General features: G+C 34.9%; 1 protein-coding gene across 2 annotated transcripts; it reads right to left on the bottom strand.

Moving 5' to 3' along the window:
- Positions 1 to 10,117: 10,117 nt before the first annotated feature.
- Positions 10,118 to 18,048, bottom strand: LOC104239294 (respiratory burst oxidase homolog protein D-like). 2 transcript variants are annotated; one of them, XM_009793901.2, is made up of 12 exons: positions 17,127 to 18,048; positions 16,071 to 16,233; positions 15,906 to 15,954; positions 15,356 to 15,469; positions 14,849 to 15,277; positions 13,400 to 13,783; positions 13,042 to 13,137; positions 12,821 to 12,936; positions 12,251 to 12,353; positions 12,062 to 12,132; positions 10,787 to 11,319; positions 10,118 to 10,429 (listed from the first exon to the last, which is right to left on the bottom strand). In XM_009793901.2, the coding sequence occupies exons 1-12, from the start codon at positions 17,635 to 17,637 to the stop codon at positions 10,320 to 10,322; spliced, it is 2,679 nt and encodes an 892-aa protein (XP_009792203.1). In that variant the 5' UTR covers positions 17,638 to 18,048; the 3' UTR covers positions 10,118 to 10,319. The 2 variants fall into 2 exon arrangements, with proteins under 2 accessions (XP_009792203.1, XP_009792212.1); XM_009793910.2 differs by lacking the exons at positions 14,849 to 15,277; positions 15,356 to 15,469 and having other exon boundaries at positions 17,127 to 18,047.
- Between the last annotated feature and the right edge of the window lie 3,279 nt (positions 18,049 to 21,327).

Raw genomic sequence — 21,327 nt, 5'->3', positions numbered from 1 at the left:
AGAGCCCAGTAAATTTGATCACACGTTGCAGGTGTGGTAGACATATAAATATTGGTGATTAATGAATGTAACTATGTTGGTAAAGTGAAAGGTAAGGTGTCTAAATGCCAAGTATTGTTATAGTAGTAATTTGAAACTAATTTTCTCTCCTCATGTTGTGGTAGAGGTCCATGTATATAGTTACGAAGTGTATTATTTTGGATGATCCAGGGATCAGTCCAAAACCTAACATGTTGTCCCGTTGTAAGATTTCACTTATACCCTAAACGACAGTAGGACCATCCTTTAATAATATTACGCCAAGTATAGGAACCTTGGACTTTTATCAATTGTTGTGGTCGTAGATTAATATGTAATAACACTTGTGCCCACAGTTGATGTGGGTTGTTAAACAATCTCCATGCAAGACTAGCATGTAATGCCTGGTTCTTGATACTCAGGTTTTGTATACCTAAGCTCCCTTGGTGGATAGGTTGTGTAACTGTAAACCACTTAATCAAATGAAGTTTTTTCTTTTGTGGTGTTGTACCCCAAAAAATATTTCATTGATACCGATTAAGGTAAGTAATTATATAAGCAGAGATATTTATATATTGCATCAGATGATTAGGAAGGTGGTTTAAAGTAGATCTAATTAGAGCAGCCCTTCCTACCTTTGATAAAAAAGTTGTCTTCCAACCTGCTAGTTTGTTTTTGAAATTGTCTAGTAGAAATTGGTAATTTTTTTTGATGGTTTATTTATAAATATGGGAAAACCTAAATACCTTCCAAAACTTTTTCCTTCATTCATATGAAATGGTTGAAGAATAGTTTGTCTGATAGGAGGTTTGCAATTCTTTGAGAAATAAATTTTGGATTTCTCAAAATTGATAGTTTGACCCAACTGGTGTTTGAACTGAGTGAGGGTATTAACAATTGATTGACATGTCGTAGCAGTAATTTGAGATGTAAGGATAATGTCATCAACAAATAACAAATGGGATAGTTGAGGTCCCCTTTTTGCTAAGGAAATTGGTATCCATGCCTGATAATCAACTGCTGTATTTATGCTTCTTGATAGCATTTCCAGACATAAAATAAATAGATACGGTGATAAGGGATCTCCCTGTCTAATGCCTCTTGTGGGTGTAAAGTAATCAGTTGGATTACCATTAATTAAAATTGAAGTAGACGTAGTAGTAATGCATGACATAATTAATTTAATAATATCTTTGGAGAAATTTAAGGTAACTAATATGTTATAAATGAAAGACCATTCTAATTTGTCGAAAGCTTTTTCAAAATCCAGCTTGAGAAGTATATTTAATTTATTACCCTTCATTTTTTGAAAATTATGAATGACCTCTTGAACAATTATAGAATTATCAGTAGCTCTTTTATTTTTTTGGAAGCTAGACTGACTAGGATGAATAATGCGCTCTAGTATTGGTTTTAATCTGTTCACAATAATTTGTGTAATAATCTTGTAAATGGTACAAAGACTAATAATCCTGTATTGTGATATCGTGGATGCATTATCATTTTTTGGGATTAGACATATGAAAGTTGTGTTAATAGAAGGATCAATTTGGTAATCATGAAAAACTTTATGGCAGAAATATTTAACAGAGTCACCTATAGTGTCCCAATATTTTTGGTAAAAAAATGGATGAAGACCATCTGGTCCAGGAGCTTTTAGAGGTTGAAAAGATTTTATAGCATTCGTAATTTCATCATTTTGTAAAGGATGTATTAAGCAATGTTGATCCTCTCTTGTTAAGACATTACAAGGAAGGACAATATGTTTTGAATAAGAGACAGTTTTTGTTGTAGTGAACAAATTCTGATAAAATTGAGTAATATTCTCTTTTATTTGATGAGGATTTGTAATCCAGTTTTTCCTTTGATCTTGAATTGCTGTAATTCGATTATGTCTTCTACGATTTATAGTAGATAGGTGAAATAATTTTGTATTTGCATCACCATTATTTAACCAAGTAATGCGGGATTTTAATTTTCAAAAAGTCCTCCTCAAGTCTTAGGATTTGATTATATTCCATTTGTAATTGGTGTTCCAGGTTCTGTAGGAAGATACTAGTTGGATAATGAATGGAAGATTGAAGACAACCTAAGCGAGCAAGTATTTTCCTTTTCCTTTTAAAAATATTACCAAAAGTTGATGTGTTCCAGTCTTGTACTATAGTAGTAAATTGGTTTATAGCTGGTAGTAGATGTAAATTATCCGTCCAAGATTGTTTAACAACAGAAGGAAAAGAAGGGTGCGTAGTCCAAATTGTTTCAAATCGAAAAAATGTTTTACGAGGCAAAGGCCTACATTGTAGTTCAAGTTTAATGGGACAATGGTCTGAGTGGGTACGTGGGAAGTGTGTCACCATTGCCTTAGGGAAGTGATTAAGACAATTATAATTAGCTACAATACGATCAATACATTCAAGTTATTAGCCCCATTATGTCTCCCATTAGTCCAGGAATAACGACTTCCTTTATACCCTAAATCTGTTAAATGGAAATAGTTGAAACAGTTTAGTAGTTTATTTGAACGTGAATTATTAATAGGAAGTCCACCAAATTTATCAGCGGCATGAGTTATTTCATTAAAATCTCCTCCTAGAATCCATGGACCTTTGTAATTATCATAAACACACATTATATTTTCCCATAAAAATTGTCTATTTACTAACTCAGTACTAGCATATATGGCAGTGAATAAAAATTTAAAAGGAAAAGGGTGCATCTGAATATGACAATGTATCTCCTGTGCAGTAGTTGCCACAAGTTCAACATTAAGAACATTTGAAAGCCATAAAATGGCTACTCCCCCAGCCTGTCCTATGGCAGCTACCTAGATCAATCCATTGAAGTTGAAGTCCTCCTTCAAGTTTTGATGAGTTTAACAATGAATTTCCAAAAGAACAACTAAAGAGGGCATGTTGTAGTCAAGTAATGAGCGAAAATTTCTTCTAAAGTCGGCTGATTGGGCCCCTCTAGAATTCCAGATGATGAAGTTTATATTATTGTTGTTTGAGTCCAGCATGTGACTGCTCCTTGGATTCCTCCAAATGCTGCTGCTCTCTCCTGGGCGAAGACAAAAGGTGGGAAGTAGGAGCATGACATCTTTACCTACGTCTGGATTTGTGGTGGGCCTTATCCGAAAATATACCTTCATTAGCCTTTGAGGACACCTTACGTATATTTTTCTTTCGTATTCCTCCTTCTATACAAATACTTTGATCCCATTGAGACATGCATGAACTGGACGTGTTTCTCTGTTGTAGACGATTGCTGCTTCGAGTTCTGCCTGGAAGTTTATGTCTTGTTCGGGTGAATTGGGATGGTGGGGTGGTGACTGGGATGGTGATGGAGTGGGAGTTGGAGGTGTTATTAGTTCCAATATTGGGAGATGTGGTTCTGGAGGTAGGTATGGTTGAATCCAAGGGGTTGTAGGAGTTGGAGGAAGGTAGAATTGTAGTTGGATGCGGTGTGGATAAAGGTGAGTGGGATCCCAATATGGTGTTGGGAGATTGAGAGGGTGGTAGGGTGCAAGTTGGAGTGCTTGCATCATCGAAATGGTACTTTCCATAGATATTCATCCCTAGTTGCATTCACTCTGCTACTATTTGAGCAAGATCCCTTGGATTGTTGATTAGAATGGTCACTTTCTGTTGGTTAACCTCTATTGTGAACGTTAATGCATGGTTTTGAAGTCCTATCTCTAGCCAAGATACTGGAGTGGGTGTTGTCGGAGGTGTTTGGGCAGTGTAGATAATTGTGTTTGGCTCCATGATCAGGTGTTAGGGAGGAAAGGAGTATGGAGTTGGAGTTTGATTGTGTTGTAGTCGGTGGATGTTCTGCCTGGTTGGGTTGGTGGATGAGATTCTTAAGTGATTGAGATTTTGTGGATACATCTTGGAAATTGAGAGACGTAAGGGAAGGATTGATTGAGTGTATTTGTTCCGAATTTGAACAATGAATTGTAAAAGCAACAATCTGAGTGGTGGATATAGGCGGTTTGATCGATGGAGTTGGAGAGTATGTGTTTGACGGAGCTGAAGAAATGATAGTGGAAGCATCATGATTGGCTATTTGCATGGGAGCTATACTAGGATTTTTGGAAGTCGATAGTTTACTGTTTGGGACGGTTGAATCACTTTTGTTTTTATTGGGTGTATTTTGTTGTAGGTTATGTGTTGTAGCTGAATTAGTAGTGTTTGAGAAAGGTAGTAGTCCTTGCATGTGGGAATTGGCAACGTAGCTCTTTGCATGTGTTGTTGTGTGACATTTTTCTGATTGGGCCGAGTGAGTAATTGGCTGTAGTAATAATTGAGTGGGTGTTAGAGGAGGTGAAGTAGGGATTAACGGTTGTGTAATTAAGGAGTGATCATCATTAGAGTCCTTTTGAAAAAGCTTAACAAATTTATTATGATTAAGAGAGTAAGATGTAGAGGTAGGTTTAGTTATATTGAGATTAGTACAAGTGTTAATATGATTAGCAGATAATTTAGTAAAAGGAAGGGTATTATGAGTAGTTAACAAGTTTAAATCCTTATCATGCATACCGGATTGGCTCGTCGGATTTGCTAATAACGCTGGCATTTCTGGGGTTTGATTACCTGTGTAGGAGTTCATTTTCCTAATTGACTTCTTAGGAAGTCTTCCATTCATCAGTAGTTTGTAGGTTGGTGGTAGTAGTATAAGGGTTAGTGTTCATAATTTGATTCATTATAGAGATATCAGGATTATTTTCTTTAATTAGATAAGTACAAACTCTTTGATTGTGTCCCATCTGACCACATTTGGTACATAACAAATTTAATCCTTCATACAAAATAATTTGTTTGTGATTTCCAATATAAACATGAGTTCGTAATGGTTGGTCCAAAGGTGCCTCAACACATAATCTTGCATATCTTCCTCGTGTTGTTGAAGAGGTACATGTATCAACAGTTAATAATTTCCCAATTTTGTTTCCCACTTGTTGTAGTATTTGGAAATAATAAAATTCAGTTGGTAGTTCAGGTAAACGCATCCAAATAGCAGAGTAATTTATATTTGTTTCAGAGGCCATGAACTTTGGTTCTCATTGGCGAACAGATAGGAAATGTTTCAATACAAACCAAGGTCCATCCTGTATAGCATGAATCTTGTTCTTCTCTTTCTAGAATTTAAGTAGGCAAAAATCAGATCCTAAATCTATAAGTGGTAGATTTTCAGTTGGTTTCCATATGGCATAAATTTTTTCCTAAGGAGTTGATGTCCAATTTTTCGACCATATAATTTTATAATAGCTGCATGTTGCCATGGTTTATAGATTCTAGCCTTTTCTTCCGTAGATAGGGGAATGAAAATGGTTGGGTCAGTGGGAGCCTCCATTTCATCATTAAACACCATAAAGTGGTGTAGCGCAGCACTTAGGTTAGATGTTTATGGTGTAATATCATTGGAAAACAAGGTAGAGAGGTATGATTTGTTGGCAGCTTGGGTTGGAGTTCCCAACTTATCAGTTGTATCAATATTCATACCGTTCTCTGAGTTGATGGAGGAAGAGTTTTGCAGTGTTTTGGATGATGTTGGAGCTGAATTCATGTGTATGTCAGGTGGTTGGGTGGAATCGGAGATGAAGATACATATGGTGGAGAGGTCATTGTTGCCTACTACTTCTTGCATTTATAAAAAACAAAAAAAAGGAAAGAGCACCTCAAATCCAGCGGCAATCATGTTGAGAGCCAGAAAAGTATGAAAAGGCAAAAGTAAAAATTTTACAAAACTGTAATACCAAAAGCTCCGGTGATAATTGCTACGTTGACTCACACACTTGGCCTAGCAGGGAAATGACACGAGAGCTGCTTAACTCTCACTTATAGAATAGTAGAATATGTATTTTTAGAACTTGAGTATGTATTTTTAGAACTTGAGAGCTTAGATATATGTAATTTTTAGAACTTGAGAGCTTAGATATATGTAATTTTTAGAACTTGGGACCTTACCTTGCACTTTAGCAGTTAGGTGATGGAATTTTATCTGTTTTCTCGATCTATGGAAAATATGTAGATCTGACCACAAGTCCCATGAATGGTGAGGCATCTATATTCAGTAGTTTGTAATAAAAGTCGACACCTGGTTATGTCTATTCAGTTTTGATTAATTTTCTTTGGAGCAACACATGTATTTGTAAAATGCATGTTTGCTCCAAAAAGGTGGTTCTGCATAGAAAACTTGTTAAAAAAGAATATTGGTTTGGTAACTCTTAGTCACTACATTGCTTTATAATCCAAGATAAAAGATAGATAGTCGTAAAGTTTGTGACATTATATATAGTTATTCAGAACTTAAAACATGTAAAGGAGGCTAGGGTACAATTATGAGAAATTTTCATAAAGCACTATCTTTTAGTAGTGATTAACTATCTATAGATATCATTTACTATATTACGGATTGTAGATACGTTTTCTGTTGTTATAAGATGTATTAGATGTATTTAAGCTAATGTATTCATGAATACAGTAGCAAAAATAGGCGTGAATCAAGGAAGTCCAGCTAATCAATTGTTGTATTCGAGTGTATTCGACTGTATTCATGACGTGAAACATGAGATTACAGCTGGACAGATTATTGTATTCGACTGTATTCACAGCGTGAAATAGGGGATTACACTATTTTTAAACGGAAAGTGAATCAATTAACATAATAGACTCATAATATAACTCAACAAACTCAATTATAACACACAATTTTTGTATTTTCAGTTGTAAAAAAGATTTTCAACCGAAAAATACCCCAAAAATATAACAATCTTCAGAGAAATTATATAATACATCTAAATACATAAATTATATTAATTAAAAAAAATATATGAATACATTCATGGCATATAGAGAGCCAGTGAATACAATGAAATACATAGAATACAACAGGATACATTGAAATACAATGAAAAAAAAGACAATGAATACAATGAAATACATGAAAATACAGCGTGATACGTTGAAAATACATTGAAATATATTAAAAGAAAATCAAGTTGCTCAGCCCCAAACTTCGTCGTCAACAAACCCTAATTTCTGGCGAATTCGCCGTAGAGCAAAAACCCCGAATCTCACTGTTCCGACGCATCCTGTACAGTAGCGGAGCAAAAATCATGGCAAGATAATAATGAGTTCTAGTGGTAGAATAAAGACTCTGTTAAAGCTTGAATCTTGTATTGAAGATGAGGGAAGTTGAGAAAGGTTCGTGGGCTTGCTATGTTGTGCGCGTCGATCAGAGGCTTCATCTCCTTTGGATTCCATTTCGGTTGCACAAATTTTAGGGGAAAGGTCAGAGAAGTCTTCGTGGTATTCCAGGCAAAATCATCGTTTGTGACTAATGGTAGGTGATGTGGGTGAGAAGAATTTTGAGATTGAACATCGTGTTTTCAGGGAATGGGGGAAGAGAATGACATGTATCAAAATTAATAAGTAGGTAAAGGTAATTAGTTTAATTTTTATGGGTAAATCTATAAAACTCCCTTTAAACACCACGCGCAGTTAAACATGTTCGCAGAAGGACCTTGTACCAAACCCAAGTTCGTATTAGTGGGCTCGATGAGACACAACCCGAATTAAGCCCAAATGCGAACAACCCTTTTCTTCCTCGTTGAACAACACAAATTTTAGTAAGATAGATTGTAGAGAAATTTTCACAAACCACTATTGTTTAGTGGTTATTAGTTACTTGTAGCTACCATTTACTATATTACTTCCTATAGTTATGTTTCAGGTTTTTTAGAGTGTATTCGATGTATTTAAGTTACTGTATTCATGAATACAGTAGCATTTCTCGGCGTAAAATATGGGATTACAGCTAGACAAATTATTGTATTCGACTGTATTCAAGGCGTGAAACAGGGGATTACAGCTAGACAGGTTATTGTATTCGACTGTATTCACGATATGTATTTGTGAATACAGTACGTAAATAGTGCAATTCATGGTCTATTCAGTTGTTTTTAAACGGAAAGTGAATCAATTAACACAATAGACTCCTAATATAACTCAAACTCAATTATAACACACAAAATTTGTATTTTCAGTTATAAAAAAGATTCTCAATCTAAAAACACCCCAAAAACATAGCAATCTTCAGAGAAATTATATAATTACATTGAATATAGTTAAATACATAAAAATACATTGAATACATGAAGTATAACATGTCATATATAGTGCAAAAACATATGAATACGTACTGCATATACATTTGGATACATATATACATCTGAATACATAAATTATATTAATTACAAAAAACACATGAATATATTCATGGAATATAACGAGACAGTGAATACAATAAAATACATGGAATACATCAAGATACATTGAAATACAATTAAAAAAAAGACAATGAATACAATGAAATACATAGAATACAATGAGATACATTGAAATACAATGAAAAAAGGTAACAGACTCTTCAAGTTGCTCAGCCCCAAACTCCGCTGTCTTTATTCAAGAACAACCCTAATATAGTCTCGTCAAGAGGGCCGCGATTCTTACTAGAAACTCTCAAAATTTGGCGCAAAAATAAAAGAAATTCCTTATTTTCAATAGCATGTTGTCTTTTTTTGTTAGTAATTGCGAATTTGGTAGATGAAGAAAAACAACAATGGAAGGTTGCAGTGGCCATGTCTAGATTGAGAAGTCAAAAAGTCAATTTACCTTGTCAATTTGGGACCAAAAAAAAAACCTCCACTTATTCGAGACACAGGCAATACAAGTGTATCAAAGTCTATCACAAGTTCGATAGCTAATAATCCAATTATTATCCAGATACCAAGCCAGAGGACACTGGGTTCCGAACACAAAGTACTAAGAAACATTCTGAACCAAACTATTAGAACTCCAACAAAATCCAAAACTGAATCGATCAGGAAGTAATATTCCACTGACAATGAAAATTTCGCGAGACAATAGAGATGAATTATTGGAGAATAGTGGTTGTATTCATGGAGAAAAATTTGGGTGTAATTCAAAAATAGTCAGATTTACAGCTGATCGTTCAAAAATAGCCCAGTTTCAAAAGTAATCGAAATTTAGCCACTTTTCATGTAAGATAAATCTGAGCGAAAACACTATTCAAAACCCGGAAAATACATCAGTATATTATGCTCGAGTTCCAGCATAAGTATACTTGAACTCCAGCATATTATACTGGAGTTCCAGGATAAGTATGTTGGAACTCCAGCATAATATGATGGAGTTCCAGCATAAGTACACTAGAACTCCAGCATAATATACTGGAGTTCCAGCAAGTATACCGGTCCAGCATAATATACTGGAGTTTGGAGCACCAGTGCTCCAATCTCCAGTATATTATACTGGAGCCAACAAAGTATACCGGTCCAGCATAATATGCTGGAGTTCATACACAGGTGCACCGAACTCCAGTATATTATGCTGTACCGGTCTCTGTTGCAGCAAAATAGTAGTTATTTTTCATTGACTTGGTAAACACTCGCTATTTTTGAATGACCAATCCAAAAACTGGCTATACCGTGCTATTTTTACGAAAGATTGGGGTTTAGAGAGAGAGGGTAGAGAAAAATCATAAAGAATGAGAGAGAAAAATCAGAAAGAATGAGAGAGAAAAATAATACAAAGAGTATTTTATGGCTTAAAGGTAGAAAATAACATTAAATAGATATTTAACTATAAAAATCAAAAGGTCCCTATGAAATATAATTTTTAAAAAGGGTTTAAAATAAATAAGATATCAAACTTTGCGAGTAAAAATTCCTGCAATTATTACTGGAAAATTATTGAACATACACATGCTGGGTCAGTAATAAGGTGATTGGTCTGTCTACTGTGTTTTCATAGCCCTTCTGTCTAAAAAGGGGAAAAGGCAATAACAAAATTGAGCCAATCACCTTCAGTGATGCAAGTAAAACGCCTGTGCTAAGTGTCAGGGAGAAATTCAAAAAATATACTAAGTGTTTTTTCGGATTTTAAATAGTGTTTTCGTTTAGATTTATTTTTAGATGAAAAGTGGCTAAATTTCGATTACTTTTGAAATTATGACTATTTTTGAATGACCACTTATAAATCTGACTATTTTTGAATTTCTCCCTGTGTCAACAATGCAAAACTAATCTAATACTCATATTAAAATTGATAATCCAATTCAGTGGTGGGTGGACCTCCGTTAAAAAAATTATTAGTCGTATTGTTATAAGAAAACGAATAACAACACAAAACCGAACTATTAACTAAATCTGCAAGATTTTCTAAACACAAGACATAGTGGATATGGATTCTTTAAAAATCGTCTTTATCTGTTTGGTTTCAAAAATTTTCTTTATGGAAATCAAACTTTGTAGATGTCTTGCGGGAAAAATCCAAGGCTAGCTGTCTTAGCTCTTTCGTCAGTGCTGGTGCCCCACAGTAGAAAACCCCTGCAAAATTTCCAAGAGAAAATAGGTTATCTGGTGTGTGATTGAAAATAATTCCTATAGTGAGTGCCAATTGTTTTCAGAAAGAAAAGAAATTATCACTTGAATACACCTTTTCAATTTTATTATTATTATATTAAGCGAACTTTCAAAAATGCTACCGCACTCGTTCGATACACACTCGACGGCATTTTTGAAGAGTCCGAACAACATATCTAGTTTATTATGGAAATTGACACCAAAGTTGAAAGAGCCTCTAACACGTGAAAGTTTGATATTTATAGACGTGCTCATTGCTTTCAGTTTGAACAATATACATAGTTGAAAAATATATAATTATACTAGGTCTTGAATACATACCAACTCTTGCATTACTGTGATTAAGAGCAATGCGTTTGTAGACATTTCGCCAATTCGGTTTAGCAAAGTGACTCTTAACTCTTGTTCCAGAGACAATATCTACACCATTCTTGGCATGTTGGAGAGACTGAATCATAGCAATAAGAGCAGAACGAGCGTCACCTTCTTCATAAACACTTGTACAATAATTGTGCATCTCTATTACTCCTTTAGGATCCATTTCAGCTATTTCATTCATTATACCTTTGAACCAATCAAATGAACCTTGTTCTCTAGTAACCCAATAGAAGTATGCTCTCTTGCTCTTGAAGTTTCTTTTCTTTTGTGATGTGGCGCTAGGAATATATTCATGTCTATTCTCTAAGTCATTGTTCTCTTCTTTCTCAATGGCTTTCATGTTGTTGACAATGTCTTTAGCAATACTGATCATTGGGGTAGCTCCAATTCCTAGACCTACTAACAGAAGCACCTCATATTTCTTGTAGTCTTGTGCTGGTGCTCCATATGGTCCATCAATTAATACTTTTGGTAAACTGAAATCATTTCACGTACGTGATCATCATTAGTTATATGTATGCTTATAGTTTTACAGTAATAGCAATTGCGAGCAAAGGTAAAATACCAATTGTTAATTCTTGATTCTTGTAGTTTTATTACCAACACAGACAAACCCTTCCAACAATTTTTTATTTTTTTTTGGAATAAGGAAGAAAAAAAAGATAATATGTTTGGGAGGAAGAACATGCATGTATTCCATTCAAAATATATTTTGCAGTAACTAAACACGTGACTTCTTTATTCTGTCATATCAAACACTAAGATTCTTATCCATTATGATGACGCGAAAAGAACTACTATTCCCTCCGTTCCAATTAGTATGAATTTGCTTGACTGAACACGAAATTTAAAGAAAAAGTGAATATTTTTGGAATTTGTGGTCCTAAACTAGTCAAAAAGGGATTCAGAGTATTTGTATGGTTATAAAAGCTTCTCATTACGAATAGAATTAAAAGTTTAAGCTAAATTATTTCCAAATTTAAAAAAGAATTATTCTTTTTAGAACGAACCAAAAAAGAAATAGGTTCTGAACGGAGGGAATACTAGCTCCATGTTTTTTAAAGTTTTCAACGGTTTTTTAAAAAAGTCAGTAATATATTTAAATATAGTAATATTCCGAATATGATGGCTTTCTCAAAATGAATACGTTAGTGAAAGTGAAGGTTTAACTAATCAATGTGCTCTCTTGGGGGGACTACAAATTCGAAAGAGACTCACTTTTTGTTCTCTCCTTGCAAGCACTCAGCTACTAGGTGTCCGCTTTTCCCAGTTGGCAATGGTTGGCACACCTAATTAATAACATTGACCAATATACTATGATTAAGCTAAATTCGATGATTAACGATTAAATTAGTGAAATATATAGTATACTTACCTCTTTTTAAAAATAAAAAAAGTATGCATTACCTCTGAGAAAACAGCTCTGAGCTTGCTGGTCCAATCACCAAGAGTTCGAATATGGATACTGACATAGTTATCCCCCGGCGCCGAAGTAATAGAAAATGGGTGCCTGATATAAAGTGCGTAGATCACAATATTTAAGTATGCATTTTTTAATTTATGTACGAGGATAGTGTATATGATCAACCTAATCTACCATATTGTAACAAACTAATTAGCATTGTTATCAAGTTATTTGATTGTCATGTAAATATTTTTTTACCCCGTAAGTGCATAAGACATTAAGATAGACAGAAGATTGATTGCCTCCAAAGGTCAGTCCGGTGCACTAAGCTCCTGTTATGCGCGGGATTCGGGAAGGGCCGGACCACAAGGGTCTATTGTACGCAACATTACCTTACATTTCTGCAAGAGACTATTTACTCGAACCCGTGACCTCCTGATCACATGACAACAACTTTCACATTGCCAAAAAAAACACGCACAAAAAAAAAAACAAGAAGAGGATACATTAGCATAATTAAATGGCCACAAAAGGAAACACGTTTTAGTAATTATTTATTTAGTATCACCTACCATTCAAATGGTGAAACAGCAGCACAGTTGACAAACATGTACTGCCCACTTTTATATTTGAAGCCCTGTGGTTTTGACATATGAAGTGCCAACACATTTCCAGGATACACAGCCACCTAGCACCATATTAAATATACAATGTGAATTTCTCATTTCTCTCAACAACTTTTACTTTCATGAATAATAAAATTATATTCTGTACAAATTTTGGATTAACTTACTTTCAAAATTTTAACATCCTTGATGCTTGACCTGAATGCCCTAAGTAATCTTTCACCAGAATATAATATGATTGGTATAGCCAAGTACATCCATGTCTGCCATTGAGAAACTTAGTCTCATTTTTAGTAATTATACTTCAAGAAATTGGTAGAATAATTCTTATTTTAACTTATATAAACTGCCGGTGTAAGTAACATTTAAACTATCAATATGATTCAACGAGTCACCTTAAGTTACCTGTAACTATCTTTTAACTGATCTAGCCATATCAGTATTCGTTCACTATCAACGTATAAAAATTAAACTCATTAAGAAAATTATTGGTAAAATCTAAAATTCAAAGATGAGTAAACTAACCGTTTTCATGTACCATTCTTTGGTCAAGTAAAGCTTGATACCATGGACAATAAGGAGAGTGTAGACAATGACAAAGAGGTGGTGGGAGTACCAGAAAGCATTGAATCCAGTGAGTTTGTTCAAGGGTCTTGGTAATTTAATTCTATTCCTTCTAAACCATGGAGTTGCTAGAGTGAAAGCAATTGCCATCAAAACCACCATTAGAATCCCACTCAACCCTTCAACTCCCTTCACAAAATGCCAATAGCTTGTTGGCTGATAACCAAAGTATGGCTCCATTGGTTTATACTTTTCTGGGCTAGCCTTTAGTAGCCTTGGAAAATCACAAGTCATGTGAGCAAGTATGTGTATTCCAACACCAATTGCAATTGCCACTGCCATCATCTAATTAACAACAACAACAAAAAAAAAACCAATGAGTTTTCACAAGTGAGGTATGGGGAGGGTAAGATGTACGCAGCCTTACCCCTATATATTCTGAAAGGATAGAAAGAGTGTCTTCGATAGACCTTCGACTAAAGTAATGACAACAAGTAGGAACAACAGCAAAATAATAATAAAAAAAGATCGAATCCAAGACTGCCATCATCTAAACAAAACGAAATTAATGAGAAAAGAACCACGTACATGTATAGTACAAAATTTCGGGGAAAAAAATGTTATTCAGTATGCTATTTTACTTTTGTGTAATCTTTCTCACATTGCCGGTCTTAAATCTGAATAAAGGAAGAGAGTTGTGGTAAGTTGACAACCAGCATACCTAGTCCAAAATATGTAGGGACTAATATGGGATTGTGACGACATTCAATGAAGTGTTATATAGCTGACTTGAGCTTCCTTGGAATTGAGACATAATTATTGTTGTATATACTATATAGATTGAACAGAAAATTAAAATGAAAATTCGGTGTTCAAAGCATCCGCATTCACGCAAGGTTCGGGGAAGGGCCACACCCCAAGGGAGTGTGAGGTAGGCCGCCTACCCTGATACAAATATTAGTGGTTGATTCTACGGCTCGAAACCGTGAGCTATAGGTCACGCGAGACAACTTTATCATTCCTCCACGCTCCATTTGAATAGAAAATAAACAAGAGAAAAGTTAGGTTAGCTTACTTTGTGAAAGTAAAGGTTTTCTATATACAATATATAGAAACTTATATTGTGTAAATAAGTCAAAAATTATTTTTTTATGTGTATATTATATTTTAAACTCCCATCGTGAAATTACTGACTTTGCCACTCGGATTCAAGTAGGGTCCGGGAAAATGCCGCACCCCCAAAGGGGTGTGATGTAGGCAGCCTACCCTAACGGCTAACGCAAACATCAGGGTCTAATTCTAGTGCTCAAACCTGTGATCTATAGGTCACACAAGACAACTTTACGCTGCTCTAAGTCCCCCCTTCGACCTTCGGAAAACTGAAAAAGGGGAAAATAAAGAATAGCTTACTTTGTGAAAGTTAAGGTTATCATCAAAGGGAACAGCAGCAGCTAATTTGGTCTTGTTTCGAAGCCAGGTGATAGTATTTCTGCAGATTGGTAGTAAAATCAATGCCATATTGAGCTTAAGTATCTCAGCAGCCCCTTTTGCCATACAAACACAGTGACCCATTACATAAAATGCTGCTCTGTTTCTGTACTGTACATACTTATAAGCAAATAAGCCAACCATTGCCCCAATCCACAATAAAACCACCCAAATTCTCTGCCAATTATCCAGCAAAAAGTAGTTCAAATTCTTATACCATCTTTTTATGGGATTAGGCTCCACTGTTGGCTTAAGCTTCAAACTTAGCATATGACTTAGGTTCCTGTTCAGGCCTTTTCCTCCTTCTGATTGATTTGGAGTTTGTAATAAAAGCATTTCCAAGTTCTCAATCTGTTGATCAGAGCATCACCAATTGAAAAATAATATTTATTTTTAAGTTGAGAATTGAAAGGGTCTTTAGAATTTAACCATAATGTATCCCAAGTTGTCGGGGTCTAACTCTTCCATTATTAATGCTGCGTATTCATCAGCTTGTTTCTGGATATTTGACAGCTTATTAGCAGATGCACTAAGACTAATAATCTGCACAGAAAATGATAGATTTTGTTAATTATAGTGCTAGGGACGAATTCAGATTTGCACTTTGTGGGTTTAGATTCACAGTTTTACCGCATCCCATCTAATTTAATTTAATGAGTTCAAAAATTATTATTTATACATGGTTAATGATTTTTTAGCAAAATGCAAAGTACGAGAGAAAGCTATGGGTTCAAATGAACCTATTACCTCTACATTGGATACGCCCAATCTGAAAAAAGTTAAAGAAGATGATAGTACAAGAGAACATAAAGAGATCTATGCATTGACCGTGAGTGGATATTATATAGTATCATGTTAAGTTAACCTACCCTAAAAGATAGCTCATCATAATAAGATTGATATCTATTACTATTTAGCTACGTACAGATAGTGTAAAAATTCTATAATATGTCAATAGATCGTATGGAATTCCGTATACCTCTTTGACTTCTTCTTCTGAGATTCTACCATCTGCATTTTTATCAACCCTGCAATACATTCATTATAAATATTAGAGTCAAAGAATTGGTTTACAGCAGTAATGAAACAAATACGCAATATTTAATGTCGTTTTTTTCGATAAATGTCGAATTTTAATCCTTACATGTCAAAGAAGGTTCGAAGCCGAGCATCAAAACATTGATTGGCAATTTGGTCCCAAAACTCTTTGAGCTGTACTTTGCTGATGCAATTACGTGTTATATTTCTCCTCCGAGCTAACGCATCAAAAAGCTCTACTGCAAATTCCTTAGATTCCCTATTCATACCTATTATTGAAAACCCATATTTCTAATTAATTAAACAAGCTCAAACAAATCAAATGTACAAGTAAAAACATGAAATATTATACAAGAAATTATGAAGGAACACATGTATACGTTTTCTTGAGTATAAGTTGAGACTATAATCTTTTGATTCAATTTATATACACCGACAACATTGCACTATCCAGGGGCGAAGCTAGAAGCCCGATAACGGGTTCGGCCGAACCCAGTAACTTTTGCTCAAATAATGTATTTGTGTTAAGAAATTCATTAAATATATACAAATATAAAATTTAGAACCCGGATGTTAGTACTTGAAGTCGTCATTCCATAATCCAGAACTTATAAAATTGAAATCGTGGCTCCGCCTCTGGCACTGGTTACTACTTGTTATTTACTTTATTTTTCATTTAATACCATTTATTGTTATCAGGGGCGAAACTATGCTCTTCTAAAGGTGGTCAATTGACCATCCTTCGTCAAAAAATTATACTATATATATAGGTAAAGTATTACTCCCTCAGTTCTAGTTTATGTGAACCTATTTCCTTTTGGTCCGTTCCAAAAAGAATGTTTCTTTCTAAATTTGAAAATAATTTAGCTTAAACTTCTAACTATACCCTTAATGAGAAACATTTATAACCATACAAACACGCTGAACCCCTTTTGACTTGTTTAGGATCACAAATTCTAAAAGTTTTTTTTTTAAAATTCCGTGCTCAGTCAAACAAGTTCACGTAAATTGAAACGGAGGAAGTACTAGATTTTAGAGGCATATAACATGTATTGATGGAATTTTTTTTTTCAATCTTTCAAGTTTGAACACGCTTGTTATAGATAACTTAACGCGATAATATAAAATAATTATACTAGAAGTTAAACTCTTGTCCTTTTACCTATGCATTCTCCAAATTTTGCCCGAGGAAGCAAGCCATCTGAGGTGGCACTGAGCTCGTGGAAGCGCTTCTCAACGGCGGCCCATCCAGCGCCGCCATCAGTTTTGCTGATAAATTTGAGGCCTTTGAGAGCATGATGAGCTGCTACTGAATTGGTCCGATCAAATCGCCGAGAAGGATGTGGCTGTTGTTTCTTCAATGTAGCCAAGCGCTTAAGCTCTTGAGCCACCTGCCGCATCCTTATCGAAGTATTCCTAACGACTGAGGTCCCAAAAGATTGTTTCTTCCGTAGATTTTTGGCCAGCCTCAGCACCTGTAGCTCTGCTTCCTCTACATTAGCCCCACTGGCATTTTTGACACTGTGGACTGCCACGGTGTCCTCCCGGACATCGAGGGTGATTTCAACATACGTGTCATCAGTATATGTGATGGCGTTCGACTGAGTACTATTATCAATATTCTCGATAATATCCCTGTCAGAATTGTGGTCTTCGGTTTTTTGCATTTTCATGTCTTAGAGATATAGTTTCATCAGAAGGAAAAAAAAGGTGGGGGTGGGTAAGAAATGAGCAAAATTGTTTAGATCTCTAAAGACAAGTAGCTCATCAACCCGTTGTTGGATTGGATCGGAGGAAGAAATCCAATTCTTGAAGTGAAAGAAAGGAGCAACACAATAATAAAGAGGAGGTTGATAAACGTATGTAGATCAGAGAAAAATCAAAAAGAAGAAAACAAAAGTTTTGACATGTATGGCCAACAGAGACGGGATGAAATAATGAATAATATGTTTGAAGAGATGGTTATACATGGAGGTTGTGACAAGGAAAATCTTCCTTTAATTTTATTCTTTCAAAATATGTCTTGTTCCTTGCTAGCTAATTGTTACTTAATCTTCCAAAGACCAAGAATGAGTTTTCACTTTTCATGGTAGATAAGCATACAAGGCCGGCGAGCAAGTATTTAAATGTAACTAACAGTGTAGAAATTCCTTTTAGAGAAATTAGATCTACAATACTAATTAATATGCATGTTAATTTTTATATCAAGCGCGACATGATAATATGAAAAATAGAATAATAACTTAATATAGTTAAGTAAATTGATGTGTTAGCGTAAAGATTCTTTACGTATATATACAGCTTATATATATTAATGTATGTCATGTGTATACGTCCAAGGATACATGCCAAGTCTTGTACATCGTTTGTTTTTATACTACTAAAATAAAGTATTGTTTAGTATAATAATATTATATACTCCATTAAACTACCAGATTCATCCTAAACGACAACTAGTATTCAACTGAAGTATCCTTCTTAAAACTATAATGCACTGCAGCATATTCTAAGTGCAACTACTTGGTGAAACTAATTAAACACACACACACACACTATTTTATGTCTGTATGAGCTTCCTATACAATTAAAATGAAATGAGTCAAATGAAATTTTAGTATTAAGGATTCATATGCATAACTGAAGATCACTCGATTTGTTTGAGATTGAACAGTTGTAGGTGTGAAGTATATATGAATGTTCTTAGACTGTTTCAAACTCTATTATTGTTACAATTATAAGCATATGATAAATATGAATTTTAAGGTATTTAATTTCAAAACAAAAGAGAGCATATTACATATGTTTGGATCTTCTTTGCAAGTTGAAATCCGACATGGCATCTTCCTTGCAACATAAGATGACGAGATAGGAGTCTCATCCATGGCCACTAATCAAGAGACCATAGTCAACTTGTTAATAATTTTAAAAAAAAAAAAGATAATGGGAAAAACGTGGTCATTATTCAATTTCAACTACTACAAGTTTTTTTTATTTATTTTTATTTTTGTAAAAAATAATAGAAAAGTAATCTTATATAGCCTCTTTGGCCAAGCTTCTCCAAAATCAAAAAAATACTCTTTTTTCAAAGTTAAATATTTGCCTAAACTTTTAGAAGAAAAAAGTGCTTTTTCTTAAAAGCAGAAGCATTTTTGGAGAAGCAAAAAATTGTAGCTTCTCCCCAAAAATATTTTTTTTGAAAAGCACTTTTGAGAAAATACACTTAGAAGCACTTTTAAAAGCCTGGTCAAACACTAATTGCTTGTCACGATCCGGAATTCTCACCGTCGGAACTGTGAAGGAGCCTAACATTTCACTTTCTAGGCAAGACAACGTTAGAACAATTTGCTTCTTTTAACCGTTTAAATAATGACGTTAATAACGAATTGAAATAACAAATATGTTCTAAGTATAAATGCGGAAACTAAACTAGTCAAACGTCAATTACATTTCCCTGAACCTGGTGCCACAAGTGTGCGAACTTCTAAAGTAATGCATATAAGGGTTTGAAATAAGTACAAAGCTGTCTGAATGAAGTTATACAGCTAAAAAGAAAAGAGGATGGGGACTCCAGGAGCTGCGGGCACGGAACAGTCGTACCTCAAGTTTCCGCCGATGTCCAATCCGGGCACGCTAATAACTGACGCTGGAATCGACTCCAAAATCTGCACAGTATGTAGAGTGTAGTATCAGTACAACCGACCTCATGTACTGGTAAGTGACGAGCCTAACCTCGACGAAGTAGTGACAAGGCTAAGGCAGGTCAATTACACTATAACCTGTACCAGTATATAAAAATGATAGGAAGTAGGAATACTGAACAATATTTAAACAGCCGACTGAAATAATAATCACAACATCAAGAATAAACTGGCACCGACCAGAATCACAAATCTCTCAACAGTTCAAACGAATACCGAAAAACAACACAACTCAAGTAATGTAAACATATAGATTGTTGCGGCGTGCAACCCGATCCCACCAGACAAAACAAATCCTCCCTTATTTCAACGTACCAATATCAACACAGTAAATAATATAAATATGTTGCGGCGCACAACCCGATCCCACCATATGTCAATATCAGAATCATAATTTACCATTGTTCATATTAATCCACCCTTATTCCACCTGTTGACGCGTGCAACCCGGTCCCACCGTGCAATATGAATTCACCCTTATTCCACCATATCAGCCCATCCTTATTACACCTGCTGCGGGGTGCAACCCGATCCCACCATATCAGTACCAAACACTCACTGTACACAATCAAATCAACAGGTCAAACTACAAGCCTTTACAATCAGTAAATACCAAGCCTAACCAAGGAAACCTTGCACAATATAGAATCCACACAAGTAACACTACACAGCGAGACCAATCCAACAATTTACAATTTGAAGGTGTAAACAAGTCAAGTAAAGAAAATAGTAGGGATTCGTGAAACTATATAAAGAACTAACATCATTAACATGAGAAGACATTGACTAACAGGTAGCAGTTAAGTATGGAAAGCATTTAGAACATATAACAGTTAAGATAGGAAGGAAACAATTAAGGAAAACGGTAAATCAGGGAAAACAGATAATTCGACGGCGTATAGGCACTCGTCACCTTGCATATATACCGCTCACATAAAAATCACATAGCATTTAGTCCTAGGGTTCCTAATTCCCTCAAGTCAAGGTTAGACACAACACTTACCTCGCTCCAAGGACCACTCAAAACTCAACCACAGTTTTGCCTTTCAAACTAGCCTCCAAACCAACAATATCTAGCAAATTACCAACCAAACAATTCAAAAATAAGCCTTAGGAATCACCCACGATATCAAAAATTTGATTTAGATCGTTATTGAAAAAGTCAACACCTAGGCCCGCTTGGTCCAAACCCAAAATTCGGACTAAAATTCAATTACCCATTCACCCCCGAGCCCCGATATATAGTTGGTTTTGGACTCTGACCTCAATTTGAGGTCTAAATCTCCAAATTTCAAAATCCCTAGTTTCTACTAAAAAATTCCCAATTCTATCATGAAAAATATTAGATTTTAAGTTGAAATCTTGTAAAATAAAGTGAAAAATTGAAAGAACCTAGTTTATAATCACTTACCTATGATTTGGGGAAGAAACGGTCTTTGGAAAATCGCCTCTTGTGTTTTAGGTTTTGAAAATTTGAAGAATGGGAGAAAAATCCCATCTAAGTCTCTTTTCATCAGCTGCGGATGTCGTATTTCCGACCTGGGCTTCGCATTAAGAATCACATTTGCGAACCTCTTCTCATTTATTCATAGTTCGCAAATGCGAGAAAATGTTTGTAAATGCGAACACTGGATGACCGCGAATGCGACAGAATCGCCGCAAATG

Source organism: Nicotiana sylvestris, chromosome 6, assembly GCF_000393655.2.
Source record: "Nicotiana sylvestris chromosome 6, ASM39365v2, whole genome shotgun sequence".
NCBI lineage: Eukaryota > Viridiplantae > Streptophyta > Magnoliopsida > Solanales > Solanaceae > Nicotiana > Nicotiana sylvestris.
The sequence above is the reverse complement of the archived record's forward strand: the minus strand, read 5'-3'. Positions and strand labels throughout refer to the sequence as shown.

Bases quoted from the DNA above. Each gene is read 5' to 3' on its own strand.
- LOC104239294 (XM_009793901.2), bottom strand. From the start codon at position 17,637: ATGAAAATGCAAAAAACCGAAGACCACAATTCTGACAGGGATATTATC. The intron at 13,784-14,848 runs GTAAGCTATTCT...GTTGTTAATTAG, and splicing joins ATAACCTTAACTTTCACAAA to ATGATGGCAGTGGCAATTGC. The intron at 12,937-13,041 runs GTAAGTTAATCC...ATATGGTGCTAG, and splicing joins AGGATGTTAAAATTTTGAAA to GTGGCTGTGTATCCTGGAAA.